This window comes from Microtus oregoni, unplaced genomic scaffold (assembly GCF_018167655.1).
Source record: "Microtus oregoni isolate MIOR12 unplaced genomic scaffold, Mior012 000002F_ref0000024, whole genome shotgun sequence".
Classification (NCBI taxonomy): domain Eukaryota; kingdom Metazoa; phylum Chordata; class Mammalia; order Rodentia; family Cricetidae; genus Microtus; species Microtus oregoni.
In genome coordinates this window covers 88755069-88776407 of record NW_024543061.1, presented here as the reverse complement: position 1 = coordinate 88776407, position 21339 = coordinate 88755069, and the positions used below count along the sequence as shown (strand labels likewise).

General features: G+C 43.4%; 1 protein-coding gene across 5 annotated transcripts in view; it reads left to right on the top strand.

The window, feature by feature from the left end:
* Dennd5b (DENN domain containing 5B) overlaps nucleotides 1–21063 on the top strand; it is a 116499-nt gene extending 95436 nt beyond the window's left edge. For all 5 annotated transcript variants that reach the window (XM_041630269.1, XM_041630258.1, XM_041630236.1 and 2 more), the window contains 6 exons: nucleotides 2377–2495; nucleotides 3935–4122; nucleotides 8796–8878; nucleotides 9531–9657; nucleotides 10609–10783; nucleotides 16268–21063. In XM_041630269.1, the coding sequence (XP_041486203.1) occupies nucleotides 2377–2495; nucleotides 3935–4122; nucleotides 8796–8878; nucleotides 9531–9657; nucleotides 10609–10783; nucleotides 16268–16451 (876 nt within the window). In that variant the 3' untranslated portion in view covers nucleotides 16452–21063. The remainder of the gene's footprint in view (nucleotides 1–2376; nucleotides 2496–3934; nucleotides 4123–8795; nucleotides 8879–9530; nucleotides 9658–10608; nucleotides 10784–16267) is intronic.
* Nucleotides 21064–21339: the final 276 nt, after the last annotated feature.

Sequence of the window (21339 nt, the reverse complement as noted above, 5' to 3'; positions counted from 1 at the left end):
TCCCTATAATTGTCTGGAGCAGCTTACACTAGTTTGCTTTTTGTTTCATTGCTAATCCCCGTTTTTCTACTTGTTGTAGGCTTTACCAGGTCCTGTTCCTTGATGCCCAGTGCCTAACACAGAACATGACAAACAGAAACTGTAATTAAATAAGTGCTTTCCCTGGTTTCTCCTCAGACCCAGAGAACTGACGTCTATGCTTATGGCTTTTGAAGCACACAGTGGCATTTATAGAAGAATATTGTTTTATTTTGCTTTGCTTTTCAAGACAGGGTTTTTCTGGGTAACAGCCCTGGCTGTCCTGGAATTCATTCTCTGAACCAGGCTGGCCTTGATCTCAGAGATCTGCCTGCCTCGGTGTCGCTAACACCCGGCCGGCCCCTGTAAATATGACTTTCATGTTGCAGTTTTGAGTATCACTAGTAAGGTATTTCCATATGTTTGAGCCTGTATTCGGGTTGGTCCTGATAACCTGTTTGCACTTCAGGAAAGAAGTAGTACTGATTAATTTCTGTTCACTTACGTTCCTTGGGGTCTAGGAAGAGCCCTTTTTACTTGGAACCATAATCCATAGCCCAGCGGTCCATTTGGCTTTATGTATGTGGCAGATTCACATCTATTTGCATGTAAAAGTTTAAAACCTTGAGGGTTTACAAAAACTGTCAGCATGTCTCTCAGCTGGGTCACATGACACCTTCCATTGATAAACAAGGCAAATTCCTTCAGAACTTAGAGCTCTGACGTTTCATTCAGTTCAGCATGTCCTCCGGCTGTGATCCTTTCGTTATCAGATTTTTTCAGTCAGAATTTAATTCGCGTCCATTTTTTATAATTCCTATTACCATTGTTTTTTACTTGTCCACAAAGAGCATAAATGTAGGAACATTTATCCTACAGTTCATTCATAATTTCACTTTCTGCGGTTGTGGTCCAGAAATATAGAAGCTGAGCACTGTGGTGTATTCCTGCAACCTTGGCACTTGAGAACAGACACAGGAGGGTCAGAAGTTCAAGGCCATCCTCTGCTAAGTAGCAGGTTTGAGGTTAGCCTGGGTAACATGAGTTCCTGTCTCAAAAAGCAAAATAATAAAAATAAAAGGCCAGGCATGGGGGCATATGCCTGGAGTCCCAGCACTCAGGAGATGGAAACAGAAGAATTGTTGCAAGTTCAAAACCATCCTCAGCTACATAATGAAACTGTCTCAAAAGCAAAACAAAAGCCGGGTGGTGGTGGTTCATGCCTTTAATCCCAGGACTCAGAAGGCAGAGGCAGATGAATCTTTTGTGAGTTCAAGGCTAGCCTGGGCTACAGAGCGAGTTCCAGGACAGGCTCCCAAGCTACACACAGGAACCCTATCTCTAAAATAAAGTTAAATTAAATTAGAAAATTAAAGATTTTGAGTGTGAGAGTTGTTTACACATTCTTGGTTTTTGTTGCAAAGGAACAAACCCAGGACCTTACACATGGTCAGCAAGAATTCTACCACTAAGCTACACCCTCGGTGCACATTAGAAGTTTTCTGATTGTGCCCTGTTATGATTAGCACAGTGACAGGCTGTTCCCGTGTCGGCCTTGAATTCTGCCTTTGTCTAGCATGACTGTGTGTTTGTGTGTGTGTGTGCTAACCTTCCATTCATCATTTAGTGAGCATTTAGGTTATCAGATTAAGTATTTTGGTGTGGCAGTGCCTTGTGTTTTTGTAGCCTTTACTTCACTTATTAGTGGCCCCACAGCCTAAGAGTAGTGTTGCAGAGAAGGACCCAGAGCGTAAAGCGTGGAAAGACCTGGTATTTGTGACACATCACAGTGCATATAGGGAAATACAGTATGTGTAGGTTTGCTATTAGGGCAGCTTCAGGCACAGACTGGGAGAAAATATCCCTTGTAGGTGAGATGATCGTGCTAGATAAGCTCTCTACCGCTGAACTATACCCCTAGTCCTCTTGTTAAAAATGTACAAATATCAGTTAGTGGTTTCTTTAAATGAGCTATTTGCTGTAAGCCAATCTAAATAAGACCCCTCCCTACTTGCTGAAATCTTTGCCCTTCAGGCAAGGCGTGAATCTTTATCAGTGGTTCTGTTTCTGGGTTTCTCCAGTAGAAGCAAATGCTATATCTCCAGTATTCTTCTAAGGGTTGTTTGCATCTCTAGTCCAGCACCTCAAGCCCTCACACCATAGTCAGTGTCCACCCCTGCCTCATTGTATGAGGGCCCCGGAGCAAAGAATACACGGAGATTGTCTATGGTGTTAAACCTAGCACATTGGACAGGGTAGGTCTCTGTGAGTGTTGGATAGAGCCAAAGTCAGCTGCCAACGCTGAAAGGGAGTAGAAAAGACTTGAGTACAGAATAATGTGTGGTCCTGTCTCTACAGTGCCAGAACCTGGGGAAGCTCACCACCGCTCAGATCGGCCACGATAACTCCGGACTGTTAGCTAAATGGCTGGTGGATTGCGTCATGGTCAGAAATGAAATCACAGGACACACATACAGGTGAGTAAATGGACTCAGGAGGAACAGAATCTTTGTCTCGGAGCTCTTAGGTAGCTAAATGTTTTAAATTTTCCTAAAGCATTGCCACTACCTCCTGAACCTGTTTTTTTTGGGGGGGCGGGGGGGAGTATTTTGTTCTATTTATAGAACCTAAAATTGGCCAGGTGTGGTAGAGTACATCTTAAATCCCAGCACCGAAGAGGCAGAGACAGGCAGAGTTCTGTAAGTTTGAGGCCCCTGGTCTCCAAAACGAGTTCCAGAACAGCCAAGGCTACATAGAGAGAAAATAATAATAACAATAATTAATACTGTTGCCAAAAATTCTTTTTAAACGAAGATTGGGTCTGAGGAGATGGCCCAGCAGTTAAGAGCACCTGATACTCTTGCAGGTAAACCAGGTTCAGATCCCAGCAGCCATCTCAGGCAGCTCACAACTGCCTGTGAGTCCAGCCCCAGGACTGTGAAAGCTACAGAAGAAACAGCTTGATGGTTAAGAGGACTTGGTGTTTTCATATTAGCATCATGGACTTCACCTACAGTTATAGTGATATTTTATTTGTGTTTTAATAAATAAAGCTTGCCAGAAGATCAGAGTGCAAAGCAGCCACACTAGTCAGTCATCCAGGCCAGACAGTGGTGGTGCACACCTTTAATTCCAGCAGCCACACTGGTTACCTTGCACTGGTTACCTTGGAAGCCAGGCAGTGGTGGTGCTCACCTTTAATCCCAGCACTAGAGAGATGGGAGGAGACAGGAGCTGAGGGCTCAGTCTGCAGTCTGAGCTTGGTGGAGAGCACTGCAGTCATTCTGAGGACAGGATCACCTCAGTGTGTCTGAGCCTTGGTAGAGGTGAGAACTCTCTGGTGGCATGGCTGCTTTGATTTGTTGTTGTTGTTGGTTGGGGGGGGGTGTTTGTTTGGTTGTTTGGTTTTTTTGGTTGGTTTTTTGAGACAGAGTTTCTGTTGGAGCTAGCTTTTGTAGACCAGGCTAGCCTCAAACTCACAGAGATCCCCAGCCTCTGCCTCCCAAGTGCCGGGATTAAAGGTGTGTGCCACCACTGCCTTCCTGCTTTGCTTTTCTGATCTTCAGCTTGAACCCCAGTATCTGCCTCTGGGTTTTTATTATTTGTGCTACTTACAATGCCATTTTTAAACCTTTAATTAAAACTAGTAGAAGCCAGTCATGTCAGAAACACCTGTAATCCCAGTATTCTAGAAACTAAAACAGAAGATTGCCTGGAGGTAGGAACCAGCCTGATAGCCTTCACATAGTAAATTTTAGGATAGCCTTAGCAACATAGTAAGACTCCTATCTCAAAATGAAAAGAAAACTAAAATCTAGTTTTAAAAATGGAGATTCATGGGATCTCTGGAGACTGGAGTAAATTCACAACAACAACAAAAGTAGATTCAAAAGATGTTTTTCCCCTACCCTATCAGATTCCCATGTGGGCGGTGGCTGGGGAAAGGCATTGATGATGGAAGTTTGGAGAGAATTCTTATTGGAGAATTGATGACATCGGCTTCAGATGAAGACCTGGGAAAGCAGTGTCGGACTCCACCACAGCAGAAGTCTCCCACGACAACCAGGAGACTCAGTATTACTTCCCTAACGGGGAAGCCTGCCAGTGAGTTGTCTCCAGTGTGCCTCGGGTGTTGTAGGCTTCTGTGGCCCATCTTCCAGTTGTGTTGATGAATTATGATGAGGGGTTTTAAAAACAAGGGGCTGGGGAGTGACTCGGAAGGTGAAATGCTTTCTTCCCAAGCATAAGAATCTGAGTTCGATTCCCAGTGTGGGAGGTGTAGAACTCATTGACCAGCCGGCCTAGCCAGACTGATGAGCACCAGGTTCCGTGAGAGACCCTGTCTCAGAAATGTAAGGTAAATAGGGGACCGAAGAGATGCTCCGCAGTGGAGAGCATACCGCTCTTCCAGAGACATCAGGCAGCACACAACCACCTCTGGCCTCTACAGGCAGAATGCACTCGTATGCACACACCTGACCCCAACTACATACATACACATAACTAAAGTAATAAAAATAAATTTTAAAATGCAAGATTCAAGGAGTTGTTTGGGGAGAAAAAATGTAAATAAGTAGACAAGTAAGATAGATGGTCTTGAGTCAAGTATCTCACAGGCCAGCACCCACTCCTCCTATCCCAGACCCCGCCCCTGGGAAAGCCTGCCATTGGCAGCTGCTCCCCTGGAACTGCTCAAGACCGCCTACTGGCTGTTTAAGGCCCAGCCCATAGATCTGCCTTGTGGTCTCTTTCTTGCACTTCTAAGAGTAACACAGGGCTGCTCTGCTTTGCATTGCCCTGTTTATTAAATCTGGGTTTATTAATTCATGTTTGATTTGGCTTATTGCATCGGCGACAGAGGAACCCTGTAACCAGAGATCTAATGCCTAACACAACACAGCCTGAGAGCTCTGAGATCAGTGAGAGACCCTGTCTCAAAATATAAGGTGGAGATTGTTAAAGGAAGATACCCAATACCTTCACGTGTGCAAGAGCATGCATGTGTGTGCATGCATGCATCCTCTCACCCCATCTCACACACCACCACCACCACCCCCATCCCAACACACACACACACACACACTCACACCCCGCACTGACCTTGAGTTTACAGAGAGGCACCTGCTTCTGTCCCAAATGCTGGGATTAAAGGTGTGGCCTACCACGCCTTGCCTAAGAGACTATCATATCGCGTGATCTCTATGAAAGAAAGGCTTTGTGTGCTAAGCATTTGCTGTAGAACTAAGCAGCTTCCTTTCCCCTTTTAAGATTTATTTTATCTGTGGGGCTGGGGTGGGGGTGCCCTTGAAGGCCAGAAGAGGGCAGTGAATCCCCTGGAGCTGCAAGCTACATATATACACACCTTTTTTGTTTTTTTATTTTTTTGGCAGGGCCTCACTCTGTATTCCTATGTGGTCTGGAACTCACTAAGTAGACCAGGCTGTCCTTGAACTCACAAAGAATTGCCTACCTCTGCCCACACACACCCCATTTTTCTCTTATTGCTTATCTCTACTTCTGACTCTAGATAAAATTTGCTTACCTTTTTTATTTTAAAACTATTCTTGGAATCAAGGATTGTCTTAGTTACTGCTTGCTCTATTGCTATGGCAAAACACCATGACCTAAGCAAGATTTAAGCCAGGCTGTGGTGGCATATCCCTTCAATCCCAGCATTCAGGAGTTCAAGGCCAGCCTGGTCTACATAGTAAGTTCCAGGATAGCCGAGGCTACATAGAGAAACTTTGTCTCAAAAAAAGACAGACAGGAGGGAAGGGAAGAGAAGAGAGAAAGAAAGAAAGAAAGAAAGAAAGAAAGAAAGAAAGAAAGAAAGGCATTTAATTGGGACTTTGCCTACAGTGTCAGAGGATTAGTCCACAGTTACTATGGTGACCGTCTGGCAGTGGTGCTGGGGCTCACATTTGATTCACAAGATGAGGACAGAAAAAAAAAAAACCCCATGGGGCTGGAAAGATGGCTCCATGGTTAAGAGTTTAATTCCCAGTCCTCACATGGTGGCTCACAACCAGTTATAACTGTAATCCTGTGGGATCTGACGCCCTCTTCTGGTGTGCAGATGTTGTACATGCAGACAAAACACCCATATATACAAATAAACAAATCTGTGAAACCTCAAAGCCCATCCTCATTGACATACCTCCTACTCCTTCATAAACAGTCTACCACTGGGAACCAGACATGCAGCATTCAAATATATGAGGCTGGCCGCCCAGTGGTGGCACATGCCTTTAATCCCAGCACTCGGGAGGCAGAGGCAGGAGGATCTCTGTGAGTTCGAGACCAGCCTGGTCTACAAGAGCTAGTTCCAGGACAGGCTCCAAAACCACAGAGAAACCCTGTCTCAAAAAACCAAAAAAAAAAAAATCAAATATATGAGGCTGTGGAGGCCATTCTGCTCCAAACCATGACATGGATGTCATACCTCTCTTGAGATGGCTTGTCTAACAAGAAGGAAGTGCTTGGTTCAGTTCTCAGCATCACATAAACCAGGCATGGTGACTCCAGTTAATAATTCCACTGTTCAAAATGTCAAAGTAAGAGGATCAGAAGTACAAAGCCATCCACATCCTCAAATTCATAGTGAGTTTGATAGCAGCTGGAGCTACATAAGACCCTAAAAATAAATGATTAGTTTTAGTATGTGGTATGCAGGGTTGTTTTATCTTAGTTACTTTTCTGTTGCTGTGATTAAAACATCATGACCAAGGCAAATTCTAAAGGAAAGCATTTAATTTGGGTTGCTAGTTTCAGAGGGTAAGTCCATGACAGTCTGGCGGGAAGCATGGCGGCAGGCAGGTAGGTGAGGCTCTGAAGCAGTACATGAAAGCTTTTACTTTGAACTGCAGTCTTGAGGCAGAGATGGGGGCTTTTGAAACCTCAAAGCACACCACCAGTGACATACATACTCCTTTAACGAGGCCACTCCTCCTAATCCTTCCTAAATAGTTCCACCAACTTGGGACCAAGTATTCAAATATATGAGCCTATGGGAGTCATTCTAACCACCACAGTGATTCAGGTCCCATTCCGGCGGCCTTCCAAGCTGTCTAGAAAGAGGCTTAGATGAACAAGTGCTCATGGGTAAAATGGAGCAAGGAGAGTGACCAGTCAGGAAGAGAAGAAAGCCTAACCTCTAGCCAGGGCATCACCTGGCCTCTTCCCTTAAACCACAGCAGCAGAACTTCACGTGGGTCATTGAGAGCCTCAGCTGTCTTAGCACACACCCACAAGATTCTTGGCAGGGAACCTCTGAGTAATGACGAATGATGAAGGGGTCTTCCCACTCCACCCCTCACGTCTAGAGAGTTGTTGGCGCTTCACGATAGGTGCCAGGTGATTGCATTGAATATCTTGTCCTGTTTTCTCAGGGAGGAGTGTTTGTTAGTTTGTTAGGTTGTTTTTTTGTTTTGTTTTGTTTTGTTTTGTTTTGTTTTTTTTGGTTTTTCGAGACAGGGTTTCTCTGTGGTTTTGGAGCCTGTCCTGGAACTAGCTCTTGTAGACCAGGCTGGTCTCGAACTCACAGAGATCCGCCTGCCTCTGCCTCCCGAGTGCTGGGATTAAAGGCGTGCGCCACCACCACCCGGCTGTTAGGTTGTTTTGTTTTGTTTTTAAGTTATTTTCAATTGAGAAAAACCAGAGAAAATTAGACATTTGATGTTGGTGGAGTTTCTAACCTGCCTGATTTCTGTTCTCCCACCAGGTCCCTCAGCCATATCACACAGAGGTCTATATTAATGATAAACTGATTGGCCCATTAGCTCAGGCTTTTTATTAACTCTTATAACTTATATTAGCCCATTATTCTTATCTGTGTTAGCCACATGGCTCAGTACCTTTTCCAGCAGGGCAGGTCACATCTTCCTATCTTCTGCCTTGTGTCTGGGCAGGACTGGGAAGTAATGGGCTTTCTCCTTCCCAGAATTCTCCTGTTCTCATTGACCTGCCTCTACTTCCTGTCTGGTTGTCCCACCTATACTTCCTGCCTGGCTATTGACCAGTCAGCATTTATTTAAAACGTAATTGACAGAATACAGACAATTAATTGTCCCGCACCAACTTGACTTGAGTTATAGTTTGTAGGTAGTGTGGCTGGGGTTTGAGGATTTCTTGGATTCCTTTCAAGTGCATCAAACCCTTGGACTTGGCCATTTTGTCCATTGGCAAACTGCATTGAGTCTCTGGAAAAGCTAGCTTGCTTAAGATGGAGTTTTTCCTACAGAGACTTACAGTTGATCATCCCATAGTATTTTGGTTTATTTTTTTCTTTTTTTTTTTTTTTTTTTTTTTGGTTTTTTCGAGACAGGGTTTCTCTGTAGCTTTGGAGCCTGTCCTGGAACTCCCTATGTAGACCAGGCTGGCCTCGAACTCACAGAGATCCACCTGCCTCTGCCTCCCACCACCACCGGCTGGTTTATTTATTTCTGACAAGAATGTAAACAATAGGGGCTGGAGAGATGGCTCAGTGGTTAAGAGCATTGACTGCTCTTCCAAAGGTCCTGAGTTCAATTCCCAGCAACCACATGGTGGCTCACAACCATCTGTAAAGACGTCTGGCGCCCTCATCTGGCCTTCAGGCATACAGACAGAATATTGTATACATAATAAATAAATAAATATTTTTAAAAAAAAGAATGTAAACAATAGGACATATATATACATACACACATATACATGCATGCATATATATGTATACAGATCACTGTATACATAATAAATAAATCATTTTTTAAATGTTGACAATATTGATTGTTTTGCAGAGCCCAATGCTGGACAGATCCAGGAAGGGATTGGAGAAGCTGTGAACAACATCGTGAAGCACTTCCACAAACCTGAAAAGGAGGTATTATGGGGGCAGTGAAACTGTTATGTTCCTATGGGTAGACCCTTTTGTTTGTTTTGTTTTGTTTGAGACAGTTTCTTTGTGTAGCCCTGGCTCTCCTGTAGCTCTCTTTATACAGACCAACTGGCCTCACTCTGCCTGTCTCTGCTCGTGAGTGCTGGATTTTTTTTTTTTTTTTTTTTTTTTTTTTTTTTTTTTTTGGTTTTTCAAGACAGGGTTTCTCTGTAGCTTTGGAGCCTGTCCTGGAACTAGCTCTTGTAGACCAGGCTGGTCTCGAACTCACAGAGATCCGCCTGCGAGTGCTGGATTAAAGTCATGCACTACCCCGCCTGGCTACCTCACTCAGCTCTTGTTTCTCTAGTGTGGTCATTGTTTGGGGTGGGGTGGGGGTTACTTTATTTCTTAGATATAAGTTCTTTGCTTGCATGTATGTCTGTGTGCTACATACGTGCCTGATTCCTGGAAAGACAGAAACGAACAGTGATTCCCCTGGAGCTATAGTTAAGGGTAGTTGTGAGCTGTAATGTGGTGCTGGGACCTGAACCCCAGTCCTGAAAGAGCAGCCAGCTCTTTACCTCTGAGCCATCTGTCCAGCCCCTCTAGTGTTGTTTCTATTTTTGTTTTGTCACTGTGTTAACCTTATGGTTTACAGAGAGGAAGCCTCACGGTGCTGCTGTGTGGAGAAAATGGCCTGGTTGCTGCACTGGAACAAGTTTTCCATCATGGGTTCAAATCTGCCCGCATCTTTCACAAGAATGTCTTCATCTGGGACTTCGTAGGTAAATTAAGTAGAAGTTCGCTATTATAAAGCCATTGAAATGTTTCTTTAAAAACCCCCAAAAGCTAACACTTTAAATAAATAAAAAGCAGTATACACTCGTATGTTTTTAGAGTAATGAGGGCTCAACGAGTAGAAGAATTGAGTCTGATCCCAGGCCCTACAAGGTGTAAAGAGAGAACTGACTACCACAAGGTGCCTCACACACACATAAAATAAGTATTTAATAAAATAAAGGAGGGGTCTGGGGAGATGACTCAGCAGTTAAGAGCACTTGCTGCTCTTCCAGAGGACCTGGGTTCGGTTCCCAGCATCCACATGATGGCATACAACCCTCCTTAACTGTGGTTCCAAGGATCTAATGCCCTTCACTGGCTTCTGAAGGTACTGTATTCCCATGGTACACAGACAGGCAGGCAGGCAGACAGGCAAATCTCCCATACATGTAAAATAAAGATAAATAAATCTTTTTAAAAGCATCCTAAGTTTTGTGATTTTTTTCTTTAGTTATGAAGAATTTTAGCTCCCAGTTTCTTTAAAGGTTCAGTGAGCCGTATTGTGTTTGTAAAGCAGGCCTACGTGAACTCAGAACTTTTAAGCAAAGAAAGGAAAATTGACAAGACAGCTAAGTGTGATTTGTTTCCCCGCTTTCTGGAAAGCTTAGAATTTATTTTATTTCTCCTGGCTCTGATGTCTGCTTACTGCATCTCTGTTCGCTGATTTAGTCAGTGCTCCACCAGGCTCCTTTAGGTCCCGGCACTGAATCAGTGTTATGTCACGAACCACAGATCTCTGCGATTCATTCTGAAGTCAGTGGATTAGAGGGCTAACAATGGTGCCAAGCCTCAGTAGAGTTTCCAGAGTAAATCAGATGATTTTTACTACATATAGAGTGTTGACATTTCTGTATACAACTGTTGTAATGTGGTGTGATTCTGCTTGTCTTCCTCAGAGAAAGCAGTGGCTTATTTTGAAACTACTGACCAGATTTTAGACAATGAAGATGATGTACTCATTCAGAAATCATCTTGCAAAACCTTCTGCCACTATGTGAATGCTATAAATACTGCACCCAGGAGCATCGGGAAGGACGGCAAATTCCAGATCCTAGTTTGCCTTGGAACAAGGTACAGAGTCAGAGTTAGGCTTTTCTTATTTCTGTATGTGGGTAGCGTGAGTCTAGGAAAGTTATACCGGGTTATGCCCATTTTTCTTGGATTTCTTCTTTCCAACTTTTATTATGAGACCGCTGTTTTCTCATTAACTTTGTGTTACAATAGCAACTGATATACCCATTTCTTAAAAAGATTTCTGTATTTTTATTTTGTGTGTAAATGGTTTCCTTGCCAGGTGTGGTGGCTCACACCATTAATCCCAGCACTCAGGAAACAAAGAAGGGAAGACCTTTGAGTTCAAGGCCAGCCTTGTCTGCAAATCAAATTCCAGGACAGCCAGAGAGAAGTCTTGTCTCTAAAAACCAAAAATCAATACATGTGTGTTCTTTTGCCTGCATATGTATATGAGCTAAGTGGTTGGTGCCTGTAGAAACCAGAGGAGAGCACTGGAGTCAGTTGTGAGTACCACGTGGGTCCTGGAAGCTGAACCTAGATTCTCTGCAAAAGCAGCAAGTACTATTTAACACTGAGCTATGTTTCCAGCCCCCATCTACCTGTTTTATAAGTGAGAAAATAGGAAATAGATGAGACCCAAATACATTAGCAAACTATCCCAAAATCACATAGTAACAAAGTAGTCATTCCTCATGGCACTGCTCTGTAATACCAGCTCTTCAGGAGGCAAAGACAGACAAACCACAAGTTTAGGCATTGCTTTGGCCACAGAGCAAGTTCAAGAGCAGACTAGGGAATTCGTGAGACACTGCCTCAAAATACGGAAAAAGGGCTGGGGGTGGGTGGAGCTTAGTGGTAGAACCCCCGACCAATGTGCAAAAGGACATAGGTTCGGTCCCTAGCACTGGGTGGAAAGGGGGGGGGGGATGAATAAATAGATTCAGGAAAAATTAAAATACTTTTTTTGTTTTGTTCTTTTGTTTTGGGGTTTTTTTGTTTGTTTTTGTTTTCTCTTTTGCTTTTTGTTTTTCAAGACAGGGTTTCTCTGTGTAACAGCCCTAGCTGTCCTGGAACTTGCTCTGTAGACTAAGCTGGCCTCGAACTCACAGAGATTCGCCTGCCTCTGCCTCCTGAGTGCTGGGATTAAATGCATTTGCCACCATGCTTTGCTTAAAATAATTTTTTTTTAAAAAAAAAAAGCATTTTTAAAACAAGATAGCTTTGTTTTGTTTTGTTGTTGTAGTTTTTTTTTTTTGTTTGTTTGTTTGTTTTCAAGACAGGATTTCTCTGTAGCTTTGGAGCCTGTCCTGGAACTAGCTCTTGTAGATCAGGCTGGCCTTGAACTCACAGAAATTCACCTGCCTCTGCCTCCCTGAGTGCTGGGATTACAGGTGTGTGCCGCCGCCACCACCACAAGCTCTTTTGTTTTGTTTTGTTTTGTTTGTTATTAAAACAAGATATCTTAATATAGATGTTAGACGCAAGGTTTAGGAGAAAGAGACACACCTAAGTAAAGAAGTGGAAGAAATACCTGAGTGTGCAGTCTGGGCTCCTCAAGGGAGAACTGTAGCTGTATAGTAAGGAGTAAGGTGTGCCCAGGATGAGTACAGGCTCCAGGCTTCTCAAGGAAACTCTTCAAATAATATTTTAGCATTTTGGTGGGTCTCAAATTACATCTCAAAAAGTGTCTCAGAAACTACTCCCTGCCCCCATTTTTCTGTCTTTTGATAAAGCTAAGATTATAGGGTGGCTCTGGAGATGCCTTAGATGGAATTATAGTCTGTAGGTAAAATCCAGAGCCACTGGATATAAGGGGTTTAGAATATGCCTCTTCCCTATAAATAGGGCTTCTGGCCAGATTCCTGGAATAGTAGGATATTGTAGGTTTACAACTAGAAAAAAGAAAAAAGCTTTAAGTGGTTGTTAATTGTGCTGGAATTCTTTTTTTATTTGTTTTTTGAGACAGGGTTTCTCTGTGTAGTCCTGGCTGTCCTGGAACTTGCTTTGTAGGCCAGGCTGGCCTCAAACTCAGAGATCTGCTTGCCTCTGCCTCCGGATGCTGGGTTTAATGGCGTGTGCCACCACCACATTTGTTTATTTCTCTGTGTGTGTGTCTAGGGGCGTGGGGTTGGGGATATGTCAGGAATCTTTTTTTTTTAATATTTATTTATTCATTATTTATACAGTATTCTATCTGTGTGTATGCCTGCAGGCCAGAAGAGGGCACCAGACCTCATTACAGATGGTTGTGAGCCACCATGTGATTGCTGGGAATTGAACTCAGGACCTTTGGAAGAGCAGGCAATGCTCTTAACCTCTGAGCCATCTCTCCAGCCCCCTCCCCCACTTTTTTAAAATATTTATTTTATTATGTATACAATGTTCTGTCTGTATGCCTGCAGGCCAGAAGAGGGCACCAGACTCCATTATAGATGGTTGTGAGCCACCATGTGGTTGCTGGGAATTGAACTCAGGACCTTTGGAAGAGCAAGCAGTGCTCTTATCCACTGAGCCATCTCTCCAGCCCCAGATATGGCAGGAATCTAAATGGAAGTCAGAACACAATTTTTGAGAATCCATATGGGAACCAAGTTTCAAACTCAAGTAATCAAACTTGGCAACAAGCACCTTTACCCAATGAGCCATGATATTTTATTTATTTGTTTATTTTTTTTGAGACAGGGTTTCTCTGTAGTTTTGGAGTCTATTCTGGAACTTGCTCTTGTAGACCAGGCTGATCTTGAACTCACAGGGATTCCCCTGTCTCTGCCTCCCAAATGCACCACCACTGCCCGGCTCTGATATTTTATTTTTTAAGCAAACAATCTTGAAATGTAAACCAGTGCCAGAGTGTTTGCCTAAAGTGCACAAGACCCTGGGTTTCTACCCCTAGCACCACTAAAAATATTTATAATAATAGGAGTAATATAAAAAACATTAAAAGAGGGCTGGAGAGATGGCTCAGCGGTTGAGAGCACTGACTGCTCTTCCAGAGGTCCTGAGTTCAATTCCCAGCAACCACATGGTGGCTCACAACCATCTGTAAAGAAATCTGGTGCCCTCTTCTGGTCTGCAGGCACACATGCAGACAGAACACTGTAAACAAAATAAATAAATAAATCTTTAAAAAAAAAAAAAAAAAAAAACAGCCGGGCGGTGGTGGCACACGCCTTTAATCCCAGCACTCGGGAGGCAGAGGCAGGCGGATCACTGTGAGTTCGAGACCAGCCTGGTCTACAAGAGCTAGTTCCAGGAGAGGCTCCAAAACCACAGAGAAACCCTGTCTCGAAAAACCAAAAAAAAAAAAAAAAAAAAAAAAATCAAAAGAAACCAGGTGGTGGTGGTGGTGAACATCTTTAATCCCCACACTCAGGAGGCAGAGGCAGGAGGATCTCTGTCAGTTTAAGGCCAATATGGTCTACAGAGTGAGTTCCAAGACAGCCAGGGCTACATAAAGAAATCCTGGGGGTGGGGGGAGATTAAAGGAGATAAACTATTTAACTTTGAAGTCATGAATGTCTGCCCTTAACTCACTTATTATTTCTCTCACCACCACCCCAAATCTCTGGGTAAATTTGGTGCTAGAATGAACTAAATAAGGAGAGCTAAGAGAAAGCTTTCCCAGCCAGCACTTATACAGGAGGTTTTGAGAGGGACACTGAGATAGATCCCAGCAAGGGATGCTGAGTTAATTGGCAAAGTTATTAAGTAAACAAAGAAATGAAATAAAAAGAGCCAGGTGGTGGTGGTGCATGCCTTTAATCCCAGCATTCGGGAGGCAGAGGCAGGTGGATTTCTGTGAGTTCAAGACCAGCCTGGTCTACAGGAGGTAGTTCCAGGACAGGCCCCAAAGCTACAGAGAAACCCTGTCTCAGAAAAACAAAAACAACAACAAAAATGAAATAAAAGGATGATATGACTCCTAAAGTATGGAGATTTTTACTGTAGGTGTCGGGGAGAAAGCAGGCAGAGGCAAGAGTCCAGGCTGAACATGGCCAACAGACTAAACTGGACCATAGGGAGAGAGTGCAAGAGGACCCTGTGATCAAGAGAGGTGGCTGAGTTATGGGAGATGCGGCTGGGGGAAGGGAAGCAAAGCCCCTGAGATGGAGAGGTTTAGGGAAGGGCAGGGGGAGAAGTGCTGGGAGGAGCCGTGGGCACGGAGTGAGACCTAACATTTACATGGTCAGGCCCTTGCGTGTGCAGACAGCATGGCAGGGTCTCTGAGGAGGGGAATCAGCCCAGATGATGGAAGTATGTTCTATTCCTACGTCTTTCTGAGAATGGACAAGTTTTTTCATTACAAGCCTGCAGCTGGGCACCCTGATTCCTGGACAGGCAGGAGGGTGGGGAACAGGGTGTGGCCAATATGTAAACTCATTCCCTAAGCGCGCCAACATTAGCACAGAATTTGGCCAGAGTGGTCACCATCTAACTCCTTCCCTGCTAATTGAAAATACTAATGTGTGTACATTGATTTTTGTTCTTGCCTGACCTGTGAGTCACAGCTTGTGCTACAAGCCAGGTTCAGCTACTTGGTTAAACCAAGTAAAAGCCAAATTAATAGTGAAATCAGGGTCTGGGAGATGACTCAGCTCTGGAAGTTCAGAACACCCTAGTTCAGTTCCCAGCACCCACATCCAGCAACAAATAAGCACTAACCCTGATCCAGAGGGTGTGGCCACCGCTTCTGGCCTCCATAGGCATTGTGTGCACACGGCACAAACCCACACAGGCTCACAAACGTAATGAAAAGCAGAAAAAGGGTTATTTATTCAATATAGCCACATTAGGAAGAGAGACAGAAATATATTCTCCTAGTCCATCTTAGGGCTCTGACTTAAGGAAAAGGATTGAATAAGAGATAAGAGATCATAACTACAAAGTAGTCCTACCAAGGTGTGATTCCACCCATCATTGTCAGGAGCCAAGTCTCTCCTACAAGGTCACCTGACAACTTGCCTTTTTTTTTTTGTTTGTATTTGTTGTGAGTGAGTTCTTCCTCTGACTACACCCAAGACTTCAGCCTCCTCCCAGGAGAAGATTCCTTGGGGAACTTTTTTTTTTTTAAATATTTATTTATTTATTATGTATACAGTATACAATATTCTGTCTGTATGTCTGCAGACCAGAAGAGGGCAGCAGACCTCATTACAGATGGTTGTGAGCCACCATGTGGTTGCCGGGAATTGAATTCATGACCTTTGGAAGAGCAGGCAATGCTCTTAACCACTGAGCCATCTCTCCAGCCCCCTTGGGGAACTTTTATTTTATTTTATTTTATTTTATTTTATTTTATTTTAAGACAGGGTTTCACTATGTAGCTGTGGCTAGCCTGTAACTCATTATATAGACTAGGCTGGCCTCAAACTCAGAGATCTGCCTGCATCTGCTTCCCAAGTGCTTGAACTAAACAGGCATAGTCACCACAGCTGCTCCTAGGAGAACTCTTAATTTATTGTAGTGTTGTTGTTTCAATTGGCTGATAATTAAAGGGAAAGACAGGAGGGCGCTCAGACGCTGTTTCTGTTTGATCTGCAGGGATCACCTGCTCCCACAGTGGATTCCATTGCTAGCGGAGTGTCCCGCCATCACCCGAATGTATGAGGAGAGCGCACTTCTCCGAGACCACATGACTGTCAACTCCCTTATCCGAATTCTACAGACTATTCAGGACTTCACCATAGTCTTGGAAGGATCTCTAATCAAAGGAGTAGACGTGTAACCGGCTGACAGAAACTCTTCATCCTGCGCTGGCTCCTGAACCCTCCCCAGCTCTGGGACCTCTGGACTGGTCTGACCACAGTGAGCACTGCCTGGGCGGTGCTGTGCAGTAGAAGCCCAGTTTGAACAATCTCCACTCTGCACACGAGGCAAAGTGCTGTATTGTAGTTCATTTGAACCTGAAATTTAGTATAAAACAGAGTATTTTCATGTGTTAGATGTGTGTAAATATGCTATCTTTAAGAAATTATATTACTCTAATAAGATACTTTTCTTAGATTGAATATTCCTGTGACTTAAAATAAGTAGCTTAAAAATGTCGGGGGTGGGAGAGCGGTGCTAGTCAGGAAGAAGCCAGTAAATGTGTCCGTAGCGCAACCCTCCAGGGATCAATCACAAAGGAACCCATAATGCATCGTTGTGAAGCAGCCGTCCTTCCTGGAGTTCCGTCCTGTGTGTGGTGAATGTACACAGCTTTACATATTGTACAAGAGTCCTCATCTACCTTTGGGTTATAAACCATTCAATACGTTTGAATTATGAGTCACTTCTCCAGTTTGGGGAAATGTTAAAGTATTTTAAATACCAGACTCCAGCAGATTAAAAGGTGGCACACACCTTTAATCCCAGCACTGGGGAGGCCGAGGCAGATAGATCTTTCTGAGTTGCAGGCCAGACAGGACTACAAAGTGAGGCTCTGTCTCCGAACACAGGCACACACATACAGACAGCAATGCCAGGTCCCAAGGGCTTGGCTCATCGGAAAGAAAACACGAAAGTCCTGAGAAGTGTGTTTAAGTGTGGGATTATAGCTTCTTTACTTTACTTTGGAAAGATTAGCCTGAAGTAGCTTCGTTCTTGGAATTTTTATTACTGTTATTTGAGAGCACCGTGGAGATAATGAATTTCAGTATTAGCCGTTTAGTCATAATAACTGCAAAAACCAGTGTGACTCGGCACTTTACTTGGCCATCTAAAGTCTGTAACCAGAGTTAGACCACCAGCCCTGTCTTTGTTAGGTTCCAGCCACCCTCTCCGCCTGCCCCGCCCCCCTCAGGAAATGGAAGGAATGTGGAAGAAGGGGAGGTCTCTGTGTGATTGGAATGCTTTTGTGAAAGTATTTGTTGACCATGATAATGCAAATAACAGAAGCTGGGAGAAAGAGAGGAACCTTTCTGGGTGTTCAGGGAAATGTAAAGCGATTGGCTCAGGGCAGTTCAGGCCCTGCCGCTGAATAAATATGTTAGCAATTACATAAGTCTTCATCTTCTGTTAAGTCAGAGACCTCTAATTAGGCGCTGATACCCTGTTAGCAAAACTGCCTCAGCAGAGCCCCGGGTCTATTCCCCTTTGTAGCCGAAGAGCGGGGCTGCAGCCCCTGAGGGTCCTGGGCTCCTGCCAACAGCGCCGTTCCCTTATTTATAGAGGAAAAGAAGCTAATAGATGAGGGACCTAACTCCCTGTAACAGACACCGCTCAGCCAAGGAGGAGCAGCTCCTGGGAATGGGAAGGGAAGGGAGGGCTTAGGGCTCCAGATGGCCTGGGTGAACCAGAGATTTGTTTACCTAAAATAAGTATTCTAGAGACACGAATCTACTATGGGAAACATCCAGGAGCTATAAATGGTCCATTTCAGGCTTTTATTGTTCCCTTTTCCCATAGGGCCACCGTCCTGAAACAGCACCAGGAAGATTCTAAGCTAGTATGCTGTACAATTGAGTCATCCAGTACGGCTTCTTGGTTTATACGTGGGAACAGAATCAAAGATTACATTCTTGCCCTTTTCCCCTTGACAACACAGGGATTTTACCACACCAGGCTGCGTGAGACCAACCTTCCAAGCATTCTTACCTAGTCGTATTTCTTCTGTTGAATCTTCATTCACCCGTACAGATATGAAGCAATATTCCTGTAGCACTTAATAAGGACTGATACTTAAATGGTTCTGTTGTTTGTTTTTCGTTTGTAAAACAGAATATCCCTGTGTAGCCCTGGCTGTCCTTGGAATTCCACTTTAGATCAGACTGACCTGGAACTCACAGAGATCCAGCTACCTCTGCCTCCTGAGTGAGGGGATTCAAGCGAGTGCCCTGCCCAACAAACTGTCCTTAATCTCTTAGGCATTGCATCTCTTGCATTCCCACTTGTGCTTAGAACTGTTACTTACAGTAATACCAAAAAACAAACAAACAAATACCTATAAAGTTCTGTTCCGTGTAGTCATTTGGGTGGACTAGTGAAGTGACTGGTTAAAACCACCGTACATCCTCCTGAAGGCTGGTCTTCTCCCAGGTGCGGCACCTGCTCACACAGCTAGGCCTCTTGGGAGCATCCTGACTGACCTGTATGGCCATTCCTCTGAGTTTCCCTTTGCCTTATGGAATAAATTCAATGAGTAGAAACACCATCAAGACCTTAGGATGTGAGAGGTAAGAATGCTCCCACTGAGTTTGGAGTTACCTCTTGCAAATGATAAGACTTATCATGTGGTTTATAACAAACTGAGTCAATATGGAAAATATTTACATCACAACAGAAGCAGATTTCTCAAAACATAGCCCTCCATGCCCACGTTTGTAAGGACCATACAACAGGCACCCTTCTTGGGTGTTTTCTTAAACTAGTACTATACTTTAGAATCACCTCAAAGTAAATGAAAATCAAAACTGCTTCTTTTATTAATTTTTATTAAATTTGCTATGCCTGGAGATGTGGTGCAGTGGTAGAGTGTTTAGGTAGCATGTACAAAAAGCTGGGGCTCTGTCCTCAGCAGGCAAAAATAAAATTGCCAAAATCTTGAGTTCTTCAAGTTTACTGTCCAAGTATTTTTCTTCCATACTAAAGCCCCTAATTCCAAGCACCTTCATGTCACCTCTATGGTGACTGGGTTTGCATATTACATATGAGAAGTTGTCTGTGCTCCAGGAGGCAGGGGACCCTCAGCACCTCACCATGACTGCCCAAGAGCAAAGTGGAGCCTCCCAGCATGACCTTGTTTCCCGCTCGGAATGAACACTGATAGAGGAAACCTAAAACTTGCAGATTTCATTTTAAATGTTTATACTTACTGTACCTTTTCTAGCTCTGTGGGGTTTATTTAACATGACTTTTTAAGAAATTATTTTAATGAACTGCTAGAACACTGAATAATACCAAGTTGCTTCTACTTTTCTGACAGTAAGCACATATAAGTAAATGTAAAGAAAAATAGATGGAGATAATAATTCCTGTATGGCATGTGTTAATATCTCTAAAGTACTTCAGAATATGAGGCAGCAGACAAGACTATCAGATCCCCAGGAAAATGTTTGACGGCGTTGGGGACAGAGCTCCTCATAACGTAAAATATCTAGGAATGATGTCTTTTCAATAGGTTTTTTTTTTTTAGGGAATTGTATTTTCTCTGAGGTCTACAGAGGCTAGTCGACCCTTTTCATGGTATTGACAGAGCATTCTGAACTTACATATTTCAGTATTAGCACACCTTGATTGATTGACAGCAGAGCTCTCCTCTGCTTTGATAGAATTCATCTGTTTCCAAGCCTCTGTCTTTTGCCTCTGGTTGGTTTGATTTATTTTATTATTATTTTTTTAATTAATTATTTTTTTTGTTTGATTTGGTTTGGTTTTTTGTTTATTTTTCAAGACAGGGTTTCTCTGTGTGGCTTTGGAGCCTGTCTTGGAATTCACCAGGTAGACCTGACTGGCCTTGAACTCCGCCTGCCTCTGCGTCCCAGCACTGGGATCAAAGGTGTGCACCACCACACTGGGCAAGCATCTGTGTTTTTAGAAATCTTTGTTTCTAATGTAACTATTGCATTATCATTTAGCACAACTTGGAGACAGATGTCCCTTATTTCTATTAAAATACATATACAAATCTGCTGGATCAAACCGAATTTGAAGCTTTTTGAAGTCGTGTGCTGTTACAGTATGAGGAAAGGAACCCAAGGGTGGGCTAGAGTGGAGCTCACTGATACGTGTGCTTAGCATACCCAGGCCTGGGCTCAGCACCCCAGCAAAAGAGAACAGGAAATTCAACAGTGATCATACCTCCCCAAATCTGATGCCTCTCTCAAGGATAGGGTCAAAACTGACTTCAGAAAGACAAACTGAGGTATTCATATTTATATTCATATTTATATCAGACTGGAAAGAAATCACCAAGTAAACGTCCCCCCTCTCTGAAAGGGTTCTGTCATATCCTTCGTTATTTAGGAAGGAGCCATGCTTGTTCCAGTTACTTGTGGATTGGACCCAGTGTATATTTTAAACACATTTTGATGTGGAAAGGAATATTAAGGTCAAATGAGGATATAAAACATAGAAAAAAATGTGCTGAACTTGAACCACATGTAACGGTACCCTGTGTTTTTGTTTGTTTTTTAATAGTTCTCCATTTAAATTATATTGCTTCCCTTTGTATTATTAACTCTGTATGTCACAACTGGAATTCTCTCCCCCTCCCCCATCTGAACATAATAGAAAGTCTGAAGAGTATTGTGATATTAAGCACTTTAACATATCGAACAAACTGACATGGATTTTTCAGGTTTTGGATTTAAATATGACTTTTCATGCTTTGTTCTTTACAAATAAAACGGTGGGGTTGATACTTTGTTGTTTTGTTTCATTGTTGGAGGATTTACTAAGTTTCACAAGATAAGACCCTTGAAAATGCAGAGATAAAACTAAAATCATTACATAGAAAAGGAAGACAGAGCCGGGCGATGGTGGCGCACGCCTTTAATCCCAGCACTCGGGAGGCAGAGGCAGGTGGATCTCTGTGAGTTCGAGACCAGCCTGGTCTACAAGAGCTAGTTCCAGGAAAGGCTCCAAAGCCACAGAGAAACCCTGTCTCGAAAAACCAAAAAAAAAAAAAAAGAAAA